General features: G+C 36.1%; 1 protein-coding gene across 13 annotated transcripts in view; it reads right to left on the bottom strand.

Annotated features, from left to right (window-relative positions):
* LEKR1 (leucine, glutamate and lysine rich 1) overlaps nt 1–13,013 on the bottom strand; it is a 281,731-nt gene that overhangs the window by 113,973 nt on the left and 154,745 nt on the right. For all 13 annotated transcript variants that reach the window (XM_077160861.1, XM_077160870.1, XM_077160863.1 and 10 more), the window contains one exon: nt 9,791–9,872. In XM_077160861.1, coding sequence (XP_077016976.1) covers nt 9,791–9,872 — 82 coding nt within the window. The remainder of the gene's footprint in view (nt 1–9,790; nt 9,873–13,013) is intronic.

Below are 13,013 nucleotides of genomic sequence, written 5' to 3'. Positions count from 1 at the left end.
GGTAGTTCATAGTAACCATTTAGTATCCTTTTTATTTCTTCAGGGTCTGTGGTAATCCCCGCTTCTTGTTTCTGATTTTATTTGCAGCTTCTTTTTGTCTTTGTCAGTCTGGCTAAGGGTTTGTCAATTTTACTGATTTTCTCAAAGAACCAACTTCTGGTTTTATTGTTCTGTCTATTATTTTTCGTTTCATTAATTTCTGCTCTAATCTTTGTTATTTCTTTCCTTCCACTTGCTTTGGGATAGTTTGCTGCTGTTTTTCATTTCTCCAGTTGTTCAGTTAGGTGGTTGCTTTTACCTATTTCCTCCTTTTCAATGTAGGCATTTAGGGCTATAATTTTCCTTCTCAGCACTGCCTTCAATGCATCCTATAAGTTTTGTTATGTTCTGTTCTTGTTTTCATTCATCTCGAGATATTTACTAATTTCTCTTGCAATTTCTTCTCTGATACACTGATTGTTTGAGAGGGTGTTGTTTAACCTCCACATATTTGTGTATTTTCTGGTTCTCCATTTGTTATTGATTTCCAGCTTCATTCCATTATGATCAAAGAAAGTACTTTGTATAATTTCAATCCTTTTCAGCTATTAAGGCCTGTTTTGTGCCCCAGCATATTGTCCATCCTTGAGAATGTTTCATGAGCACTTGAGAAGAATATTTACCCTTTTGTTTTGGGATGCAGTGTTCTATATATGTCTATTAGGTCTAGTTCCTTTATCACATTATTTACATTCTCTATTTCTTTATTGATCCTCAGTTTAGTTGTTCTCTCTATTGGAGAGTGGTGTGTTGAAGTCTCTCATCATTATGGCATGTCATCTTTTATTCCCTTCAGTTTTCCCATACTTTGTTTTTTGGGGCACTTCGATTAGGATCATAGATATTTGTAATTATTTCTTCTTATTGAATTGCTCCTTTTATTACTATATAGTGATCCCTTTATCTCATAACATTTTTGCATTTAAAGTCTATTTTGTCTGATATTAGCATAACTACCTCAGCTTTCTTTTGGTCACTACTTGTGTGGAATATCTTTTTCTGTCCTTCCACTTTCAACTTATTTACATCTTTGGGTCTAAGATGAGTCTGTTGTAAACAGCATATATAGTGATGATATTTTCTAATGCATTCTGACAATTTGTGTCTTTTGATTGGGGAGTTTAATCCATTAACATTCAAAGATATTACTTTAAAGGCAGTTCTTGATTGAACCATCTTATCCTTTGGTTTTTATTTGTCAGATTAATGTTTATCTCTCCCTCTATATCCTTTAAGTTACCCTTACAAATATTCTTCAGTTCTGTACCCTCCTCCAAACCTCTTTCTCTCTCATCTTTTCTCTTCATCTGGAGGACTCCTTTTAGTAATGCTCATAGGGTGGATCCCTTATTAATGGACTCACTCAGCTTCTGTTTATCTGTGACTATTTTAAACTCTCCCTCATTTTTGAAGGACAGTTTTGCTGGATAGAGAATTCTTGGCTGACAATCTTTCTCTTTCAGTATCTTAAATATATTGTACCTCTGCCTTCTTGTCTCCATGGCGTCTGATGAGAAATCGACACTTAATCTTATATGGCTTCCCCTGTATGCAGTGAATCATTTTTCTCTTGCTGCTTTCAGAACTTTCTCCTTCTCCTTGGCATCTGAAAGTCAGATTACTGTGTGTCTTGGAGTGGGTCTAATCAGATTTATTCTGTTTGGAGTACGCTGGGCTTCTTGGACTTGCATATCTGTCTTTTAAAAGAGTTGGGAAATTTTCAGCCATTATTTCTTCAAATATTCTTCCTGGCCATTTTCCCTTCTCTTCTCCTTCTGGGGCACCCATGATGCATATATTTGTGTGCTCTGTATTGTCAGTTATTGCCCAGAGACCTTGCTTAAATTTTTCCATTTTTTCTCCATATGTTCTTTCATCTGTTCAAATTCAGTTGATCTATCTTCTAGTTCACTGATTCTTTCTTTTGCTCCTTCAAATCTGCTGTTGTGTCTCCAGTATATTTTTTATTTCATCTACAGTATATTTTAGTTCCATAATATGTTATTTTTCTATGTATTCTTTCAAATTCTTCTTTAAGCTCTTCTAGTGTCATCCAATATACTTTACCTCTTTATATACATTTTCCTTCATTTCTTTGAATTGATTTAAATGTACCTACACATCTTTGATTAGTTGTTCCACGTTCTGTATCTCCTCCAGTTTTGATCTGTTCCTTTGACTCAGCAATTTCTTCTTGAGTTTTAGTGCATCTTGTGATTTTTTGCTGATATCTGGTCACCTGATTATCTTGATGGGTCTATTATTTTTATTAATGATTTTTTTAATTGAGATATAATCATTCACACCTTAAAAGTTCTATAGTTATTGTCATCTTCATGAATCAAGACTACTGGATTACAATTCAACAGTTACAGGAATTTCCCTCTAGCTACTCCAATACACCAAAAACTAAAAAGGGATATTATTTAATGCATAAAAATAACCTCCAGAATGACTTCTTAACTATTTGATATCTTTCAGCTACTGAAATTTTATTTTGTTTCATTTCTCTTCCCCCTTTTGGTCATGAAGGCTTTCTCATTGTCACAATGTCAGGGCCAGGCTCATCCCTGGAAGTCATGGTCCACATTGTCAGGGAGATTTGTACCCCTGGGAGTCATGTCCCTTGTAGGGGGGAGGACAGTGAGTTCACCTGTGGAGCTGTTCTAGAAAGAAAAGGCCACATCTGCGTAACAAAAGAGGTTCCCTTGGGTGTGTTTTAGGTATAATCATAAGTAGTCATAAGCATTTTCTTTGTAGGAATTAAGTTTCATAAGGGTTTCTATGCTTTCACTTTGCCAGCCAAGATCTGGCTCAATGTGGAGCTGTATCCCCCACTGTACTCATGGCAGAGGACTCCCCAACTCCCTCAGTCTGCAGCCATTCATCAGACAAGGATCAGGCTTCATGTGCTATTTTCTTCAAGGGTGGGTTATGGGCACCGGGACCCAGAAATACAGTTTCTGTCCATGTTTTCTCAGATTCTTCATGCCTCGCTGACACTTGAAATGTCCTTCTCTGTCCCCAGATCCCAAAACAGTTAATTCGGGTAGTTTCTGCCTGGCTACTTACTGCTTTTAGGGCAGATTTTGCAGTGCACTCCCTGATCCTTCATTTGGAAATTCTTTCTTGGTTACACCCTCCCCTATAGTTTAATCTGCTGTGGGTCCCTACAGACTAGGGTCTCTGGGTCATATAGATGGGGATCTGTCTCACTGCTGTGAGAAATTTTATAGTCCATGTCTGCAGTGGGAGGTGGGAGGGACTCCAGCTGCTGCCTCTGTGCACTTCCCAAGGTGTATGAGACCAAATGAGAGGGAAGGGAGAGGACTGGCCAGTTTGCAATGGAAGTTTCCTACCTGATATTCTTCTCTTTCTTTGATTCAGTATTTGTGGGATCCTTCTCCAGTCTATACCTTCCTCCAGATTTCTGAACAAGTGAGAACTGTCTTTCTATTTGCTGAATCTCTGGGGAGAGGTTTTTTAATTTGCTGAATCTCTAAAGAGAGGTTTTCAGTACCTGTTTACATCGCAGTATTGATATTTAGTCATTCCCTCATTCCTTTTTTATAGCTGAATAAAATTCCATTGTATATCACATTTTGTTTTTTAATTCATAAGTTGATAGACATTTGAGTTATTCTCACCTTTTGGATATTATAAATAATAATGCTATAAACATTCATATAGAAATTTTTGAGTGGACATATGTTTTCAATTGATTTGAGTATATATCTGGGAGTGGAATTGTTGGGTCTAATGGTAACTCTATGTTTAACTTTTTGAGCAACTGCTAGACTGTTTTCCACAGTGGCTATAAATTTTGCATTACCAGACGTAGTGTTTCAGAGTTCTAATTTCTTCACATCCTCACCAACATTTATTTTCTGATTTTTTGATTAAAGAAACAGGTGTCTAACTATAGTTTAAATTTGTAATTCTCTGATGACTGATGTTGTCATGGATGTTTTCATGTACTTCTTGGCCATTTATTTGTCTTCTATTCAGATCCTTTACCCATTTTTCAGTTGAGTTGTTTTTTATTATTGAGTTATAAGAGTTCTTTATATACTCTAGATATAAATCCCATCAGATATATGATTTGGAAATATTCTCTACCATTTTGTAAGTTTCGTTTTCACTTTCTTGACAGTATCCTTTGAAGCATATAAGTTTTCAATTCTGATTATGTCCAATTTATCTAATTTTTCTTTTGTTGTCATGCTTTGATGTCATGTCTAAGAATACATTCCCAAGTTCAAAGTCATACATTTACCCCTATGGTTTCTTCTTAGAGTATCATTGTTTTAGCTTTTACAGTCAAGCCTTTTATTCATTTTGAGTTAAATTTTCTATACAGTGTGAGGTATGGGTCCAATTTCATTCTTTTGCCAGTGGTCATCTAGTTATCCCAGAATGATTAATTGAAAAAACTCTTTTTTTCTCCCCATTAAGTGGTCTTAGCACTCTTGTTGAAAATAAGTTGATATAGGTTAATTTTCAGAAACTCAATTCTGTCCCATTGATATATGTCTATACTTGTTCTATATACATATATGTCTATATACTATGTATATAGCATCATCAAAATGTTTTTTCAAAATTATTTACTCAATTTTTACTAGAGAAGTTGTAGGTTTACAGAAATATCATCAGAAACTACAAAGTTCCCATATACCTACCTAGCCCCCACCTCCAATTCTCTTATAAGGGGGGCGGTGATTCACACAAACTTGGTAATTTTTTATTGTGTGTTCATCTTCAGCTTTAAGATTCTCTGTTTACTTGTCTGGTTTGCCGTTTCTTTTTGCCTTATGTTGTTTCTGGATGTTGTGGTAAAGGACAATTGATGATACCCGGTAGGGACACTAAAAATTTGTCTTGGAATGTGAGGACCTCAGACTCTCCTGGGGTTTAGTAACCGTTTAGTATCTCCAATTCAAATTCCCACATTCACTGCTTTATTCTGGGTGTACAGGCCTCTGCAAATGCTGCCTCACACAGGACCACTTGGTTGGGAGCAGGGGCTGGTGAGAGGAAAATTGACCTAAATGTTGGAACGGTGATTACTTAGAGTGGGCTTCACTGGAACATCTGCATCAGAATCATGTGAAGGGGACATTAAAAGTGCAGTTTGCTCATAACCACCCTACACCCAACCCTAAAATCAAAATATCTTTGGAAAGGGGCCCACAAATCTGGTCTGGGGTTGGGTCTGTTGGGTCTTGAGGATGCTTATGCAGATTAGAGTTTGAGAACCACTGCTCTGTAGATCCCATTTCCTTCCCTTTGTGTTAACTGATTCTGACTCTGGTGCTGCCTATCCCACGTCCTTTTCACTCCCGCCCCCCACCCCAGAACCACACAGTTCTTCTGGTTTTCCTCTGTTAAACTGACTCTTTTTTTTTTTATAATTAGATAATTGTAGGTTTATAGAAAAGTCATGCATAAAACACATAAAATAGAGTTCCCATATACCACACTATTATTAACACTTGCTTTAGTGTGTTATATTTATTATAATTCATGAAAGAACATTTTAATAATTGTACTATTAATTATAGTTAATAAATAAAAGTTGACTTTTTTTACTCTCCTTTCTACTTAATATCTTTCAGGAATTCTTTAAAAATTTTCACTACCTATGCCATGCTTTCTTGTTAGTCTTATTTGTCTATGTTTATCCTCTCTAAATATTCTTGAAAGTAATAAAATAGCATCTCATATTCCTATTTTCATTACTTCAGAGAGGTCTTCCCTTAACTACTCTAAATATTATGATACAAAGAAAGTTTGTATAAAATTTCATCATCAATTTTTCAGTGCGTCATTAATGTGTTACCTCTTTAGCAAATAATGCTGGGTTCTAGTCAAAGAGATGTAAGAAGATAATTGTTTGGAGGCGTCTGGGAATTTTTTTTCTTACTTAAAGGAATAGGAGAAACACAGGCCCTTCTTGTCTCTTGATGGCTACATCTAGATAAGGAAGTTGAAACTGTAGCTATTTTGAAAACACAAGGGACTTATCCTTGGGGTGAAGCCAGTGTTGAGGGCAGCAGAGTGGACAGATAAAGAATATCAAGTTCCTTGGTAATATTGCTGAGCTGCTGGAACAGCTGAACCTGGAACCACTCTATCTCTGTCACTGCAGTCTGTGCCAGTCTGAAAACATTATGAACCCCAGAAAAGCCATGTTCTAATCCTGATCCAATCTTGTGAGGCTAGACCTATTGTTTAAGGTTTAAAATTTGATAGGATTATCTCTATGGAGATGTGACACACCCAATTGTGGGTATGACTTTCGGATTAGATGGATCTCTGAATCTGCCCATTTAAGGTGGGTCTTGATTAGTTTCCTGGAGTCTTTAAAAGAGGAAACATTTTGGAGAACCCTCAAAAATGACAGAGCTGACAGAGATGTTGATATTTAGAGATGCCTGGAATGCCGACTGAGAGAACAGATGACTAGAAATGGGTAGAACCCAGCACATGTTACCATGTGCCTTCCCATGAGATGCTAAGCAAGCCAGAACCCAGAGCTGTGTCCCAGAGAAGCTAAGTGAAGGCCCACAGATGCTTAGAGAGGAAACCACAGGCATCAGATGCTGGAAGCAATGGAACTGGGAACAAGGACCAGTGGATGCCAGCCACATGCCTTCCCAGCTAGCACAGGTGTTTTGGACAGCATCAGCCTTTCTTAAGTGAAGGTAACCTCTAATTGGTGCCTTAATTTGGACATCTTCACGGCCTGGGAACTGTAAACTGACAATTTAAAAAATTCTCCTTTTTAAAAGTCGTTCCATTTCTGATATCTTGCATTCTGGCAGCTTAAAATACTAATACATAGTCAAAGCATTCTAACTGATAAAAATCTCTGTTTTTATCAGTTAGAAACAAAGTCTCTAGTTCTTACAAATCTTGGAAAATATGTTTTTATAAACCTTAGAAATAAAGAACCTCAATTTTATTCATTTATTCACTGCCTCCTTCCCAAATAGGTTTTAGGAGTCTCCAAATCTCTAAAAGTTCTAGTCACAATTAACTACAATATACAGTTTTTACCTTAAATTATGTCAAAATCCACAAAACTTATATCCAACTATTTAGAAATCCTTAAGCAAGAATGAATGATTTCAGATTGAATAAGACCCCTACCCCCGACAAAGGGTGAGGGCTAAAAATGTGAAGAAACCTGATTTCATAGCATTTTCTAATTTCTAGAAGTTCAAAAAAGGTTTGGGTGTTATTTTAGTTTCCTGGCTGCTAAAACAAATACCATACAATGGGTTGGCTTAATAACAGGAATTTATTGGCTATGGTTTCAGAGGCTAGAAGGCTTCTTTACTCTTGGAGTCGCTATCTTCTAGCTGTCTGGCAATGTTTGGGGTTCTTTGGCTTTTCCATTACAGAGCAACAGACATGCAGCATCTTCTCCTTTCTCTTCAAGGTTCTGCTGACTTCCAGCTTCTGGCTACTCCTTGTGGCTTTTCTTTCAGTGCCAATTTCCTTTGCTTATAAGGATGTCACCCATACTATATTAAGGCCTGCACTTATTCAGTTTGGGCACACCTTAACTAACATCTTCAAAGGTCTATTTACAAATGTGTTCATACCCACCAGACCAGGGGGTTAGGATCTGAATATGCCTTTTGTGGAGGGATACAATTCAATCCCCAACAGGTGTGTACAGTAAATCTACAGTTTATTAACAAATTGTCAAAAATTTTATTTGAATAATTTTTTTATTTTTAACTTAATTTATTATAAAACAATGGCCAAGGCACAAATTTGGCATTAGCCTAAAAATAAAATATAATTAATATTATACTGGGGACATCTCAATCTCTGAGCACATTGAGTCTTTATTAGTCCCAAGCTCTGATCCTAAATGCCTACCCTCCCCAACTTGAGCCTAGCAGTGAAGAAAGACAGAAGGAATATGGATGGAAGAGCTAGAGACACACAGCATAGATAAAACTGTACAGCAGTTGGGGCCATCTGAGTGGTTCTATCTTTCACAACTCAAATTTTCAAAAAATACTTTGTCCATTTTTTAAATTTTAAGAAGTTTTTATAGATGTATCAGTGGGTAGAAGTAATAGTTTTATAAATTGATAAAATATCATCATCATTCTGGCAACTGTACAGTGATTTCCTATAGGTAATTAGTCTCATGGGCTTTAGGGAGGATGTGTATTTCTCCCTCCAACTCTAACCTATCCTGCCTTTTACTATTTCTCAGCACTCATATAAAAAATTATACTAAAAATATAATTAACAATAATGCTACAAAGCATGTATTAACATTGAATGAGTAGACTCCTTACATATACAAAGAATTTAGTCCAAACTTTTTCTGCAAAAATCTATTCATTTCACAACCAGAAAGCTTTTTCCCCTTTCTTCAGTATGCTTATTTCTGTTTAGCTTCTCTCCTAGCTTCCCAAGACTCCATGCTATATTATGAGTCTTATAGTGTCCTGGAATTCCCTCTTAGCTTAGCAGGGTACCAGCCCCACTTCCCTATTCCTGCATTGTGCTCTCTTCACTTCTTGAGCTCCAAAAAAGCCAAGGTCATACAGTAGCTTTGGTTTAGGCAGCTCTCCACCTGAGACACCTCTATGGCCAAATCTATCCCTCATGTTACTAGACAGAAGGGAACAATCAATTTTTTTGGCAGTCATCATTTTGTTTCTATTTTTCCCTCTTTATCATAGTTCTTATCTGCCAGAAGGTTACCTCCTGAGCCTATTGGTTTCCTAAGGATACCTCTAACTGCTCATTCATTAGACCCCAGCCCTTATGTACATATAGCTAGACTAATGTACTTACTATATTATTTACCACATAGTTATGAAGCATAAATATCTGTTTTATCTTATTTTTAAAAAATATCTTATTTTGCCACAAATAATCCAAGTATACATTAATTTGATAGAGAATTTTTGGAGTATGTTCTTCCTTGTACTGTTAAGGATTTTATTAAACACAATGTTCATAGGAGCAGTCCATGGACAACATAAGCAATTAGTTGCTAAGCATTATAAATATTTATATTTCTTATGAGACTCATCTTCCTAAATCATGGGAACTGAAAACCGGAGCTAATAGATCACATACCACAAAGTAAAAAAAGATCATTTCTGTTTTAAAGATTACATAAATAATATTTTAGTAATTATAAATGTACTATATGTATCTTATGGAGTAAGTTTTGAATTTTCCAACATAAAATTCATTTTTAAAAGAAATTGTGCTCTGGATAATTTATAAAGATATTTTCTTATAATTTTTTCTAAAATTGTCTTTAATCGCATATAAAATATAAGTACTCCAGCATATCAAAGGTATTGAGCTCTCTTTTTGAACGCAAAATTGGTAATTTTAAGAAACAACTGCAATGTCTATATGGTTTCTCATGGACAGATAATAAAGAGACAAAAATAGGAGTAAAGTTCAGAGAATATTTCATATTAAGTTACTGCATTTGAATAATCAGGGAAGGCTTTATCAGCAAGCTTTCTATTGAGGTAAAGAAATATTCCATATATTTAAAAATATTTACACGTTCTTCAATGTACAATTTAGGCCAAAAAAAGTAGCCAATAAAGGCAGCAATAGATTATACCCACATAGCTGAATCACTGCCAAATGAGCCTCAAGGAACACACAGGTGGTCTTTCTAAATTGTTCATTTCATGCCACATCTATAGGGCACTGTAATATGCAGTTTTAATGATCAACATCTTACATGAGCATTTCTTTATAGTTGTTCCTCTCAGTTACTGCATTCTGAAGTTTGAGCCCAAGCCCTTCTACTTGACATTGTAAATCTGAAATGACACAAGGCATTAATCTGATTAGTAAATTTTAAGTGTTCAGTATTTTCATAGAGTAAATCACATTATTTTAGAGTTGCCACTCAGACCTGAAGAATAATGCATATGTTTATTTCACTTTGACTGGATGACCCTAGGCTCATAGGTTGCTCAGCCCTCCTCAATCAGACACCCCAAAGAATTTATGGGTTCTGACACACCCAAATTTGTTGCCCCCTCCATCATGTTGATATTCAAACATCTAATAGAACATATTTTTACTCTTGTTTTCAAAGGAAATTTGTGTAGCCTACACACAATATCCGATTATGTGGCTCACTTCTGAAAATTTGATTGCTTAAGCTTTCTCTTAAAGCTTTCTCTTGTGGCCAGGTACCGAGCAGCTTTGCTGAGGTCTCCTGGTAGAATTGAAATAGACACACCATGTGGAGGGCTCCCAGTAAAGAAGTTATTCACTCTGGGTAGCATTTAAGAGGCATTTTAATGACTTTCAAAGCCAAGAAAATTGAAGCAGGAAATTGGCTTCAATAGTCCTGAAGTAGGAAATTCAAGATTTGTTTGAGGAAGATGATTGGAGCAGCCATGTCTAACTTGTGTGGAAGCAGAACTGAAACTGAATCAGAAAGAGCAAATGGCTTGAATTATCCAAGTCCTGCCATTAATTCCTCTGTGCGGTAGCAGTGTCCTGACCCTAATCCAATGACAGTCCACTGGCACTCTTTGGGAATATGGTAATGTGGAAAATGAGCTAACACAGATGGACAGACTGTTTTCTATAGAGAATATAGTTAAAATACTGGAATTATAAAATTTCTAGGTTATTTCTGCTCAGATTTTTTAAATAACAAATTTTTAAGAGTAAATCTTAACATTTCTATGAAAACATACAATAAAGTTTATGTATAAGTCTTCAAGCCACACAAATACATAGTTTTTATACTCAACTTTGGTTTATGAGGAAAAGGTAGATCCTTAAATCAGAAAACAAATCTGAAGAATAAGGAGGGAAGGAAGTAGACGTTTATTGATGGTGTACTACATCCAGGCACTTCTCTCCTACATCATTTCATTCAGCAGTTACAACTACAGTTAAAAACAGGTACACTTATTATTTTTACAGGTGAGGAATCTGAGGATCAGATTCCAAGTCCTTCCCTTGCATTGAATCTTGAAATATAAAAGCCACAAAAGGATACTCTAAAAGTATGGTTAGCATGGCTACAGATCTGTTTACTATATCCTAGAATCTTTAAATAGGTATTTTTAAAGACCAAAAAGACTACTATTTTACATAAAATCTGTAGCAAATTGATAGAATTTCTATGTATAAGGGGGTGTTTTAGACTTAAACTCTTGAAAGTTTAATAATTAATATAAATAACCAAAGAAATTAAGATAAATACTTGACCATTTTATGAGACTGACATGAGAGAGAACAATTATCCCCTCACATTAAATGTCCTTCGGTACTTCTGTCAGGATATAATCTTAACCTAGATGAAGCGTGGGTCTGAGCCCATGAGATAAATTTTATAACTTCTAAATGCAGCCATAGTTAAAAGGAAAAATTGGTTATCTTAAAAATAGACCCCAACCAGGCCAGTGCTCCAAGGCCTGCCTGGGAGGGCCAGCAAGCTGCCCTCAGGTCCTGGAGGAATGGAGAGGGGTCCTATCGAACTCCTCATTATCTTTCCTGAGAGCTCTTAAACAGAATTTTTATTTGGCTGCTATCCTGAAACACAGGCCCTAGAAATGCCTGCTTGTTTGGACTTAGAAGATGACCTGGATAAATGATAAAAATTAAGAAAGACATTTTGATTTTTTATTTTCCACTTGGCATACGCTTCCAGAATAATATTCACCATGGTTTTGGATGATGTTCCAAACTTAATAGACAGCTATACTTCCTTGTGTCCATCAACAGTGGAAGATTCAGAGAAGGATTATGACTGTGGGCTATAGAAGAAGACACAAAAAGTGGTAGTATTTTGGAGGATTCCACAATCCTTGTGGCCTTTAAAGGAAATATAGATGATAAAGATTTCAAATGGAAATTGGACACGATATTGGAGAATGTGCCTAATTTGTTACACATGGAATCCAGCAAGCTAAAGGTTCAGAAGGTGGAGTCCTAGAACAGTGTACATGTGACCTTCAACATTCCCCAGGAAGCAGAAGAGCAACTGAAGATCCTGGTTCAGAGCAACAACCAGCAGCTTCGGGATCTGGGGATTTTCTCTGTTCAGATTTAAGGGGAAGGTGCTATCAACCTGGCTTTTGCTCAGAACCAAAGCCAAGATGTGAGAATGAATGGACCTGCGGGAGTTGGAAATTCAGTTAGGATGGAGGCAGGATTTCCCATGGCAGGTGGTCCAGTCTCCAGTTTCTTGGAGCAGCTAGAAGGAACTAGATAAGTCCTGAAATCCAGAGGGCCCAGCCTCTCCAAAACATCAACTAGTTTCATCTCCCATCTCATGTTATCAATACCCCTTCACAACATGAAAAAGTTACAACGGACATGGACCAAATATCCCTAAAGTTTGGGAGAAAGATCAAAGGAGAAGGAGGAGTTATAACTCCAGAGAAGATAGGATCTGACAAACGAGTATGACTGCTGAATCATTACATAGATATTTCTTTTAGATTCCTGTGTCTTGGAGCAGCTAGAAAGAAAAACTTAAAATTGTGGAACTGTAACCCATATCAAACTCTGAAATCTGTAAATACTTGTTACAATGCACTTTGAAATGTATTGCCCTTTTGCATACGTTTTTTTTCCACAAATTTAAAAAGCAGTTTAGAAAAAGATATGTATCGTGATCCCAATATTATAAAAATATCCATGTATTTGTACATGGAGAAAAGAGTGCAAGGAAACAAAATATTGAAGAATTGGAGAAAAAAAAAAAAGGAAGATGCCAAATCAGAGAGGAAACCTCACATCTGGAGTAAACAGAAAAAGAAGAGCAAGCTAAAACCAAAAAGAACAGAAGGAAGGAAATAACAAAGATAAGGATGGAAATAAATGAAATAGAGAATAAAAAAAACATAGAGAGAGCATGATTGCTGAATTATTATATTGCTATTTCTTTTAGCTTCCAGTATCTTAGAGCAGGTAGAAGTAAAAATCTAAAA

The sequence above is a fragment of the Tamandua tetradactyla genome, chromosome 5 (assembly GCF_023851605.1).
Source record: "Tamandua tetradactyla isolate mTamTet1 chromosome 5, mTamTet1.pri, whole genome shotgun sequence".
NCBI classification, from domain to species: Eukaryota; Metazoa; Chordata; class Mammalia; order Pilosa; family Myrmecophagidae; genus Tamandua; species Tamandua tetradactyla.
This window is presented reverse-complemented; position numbering and strand designations above follow the sequence as displayed.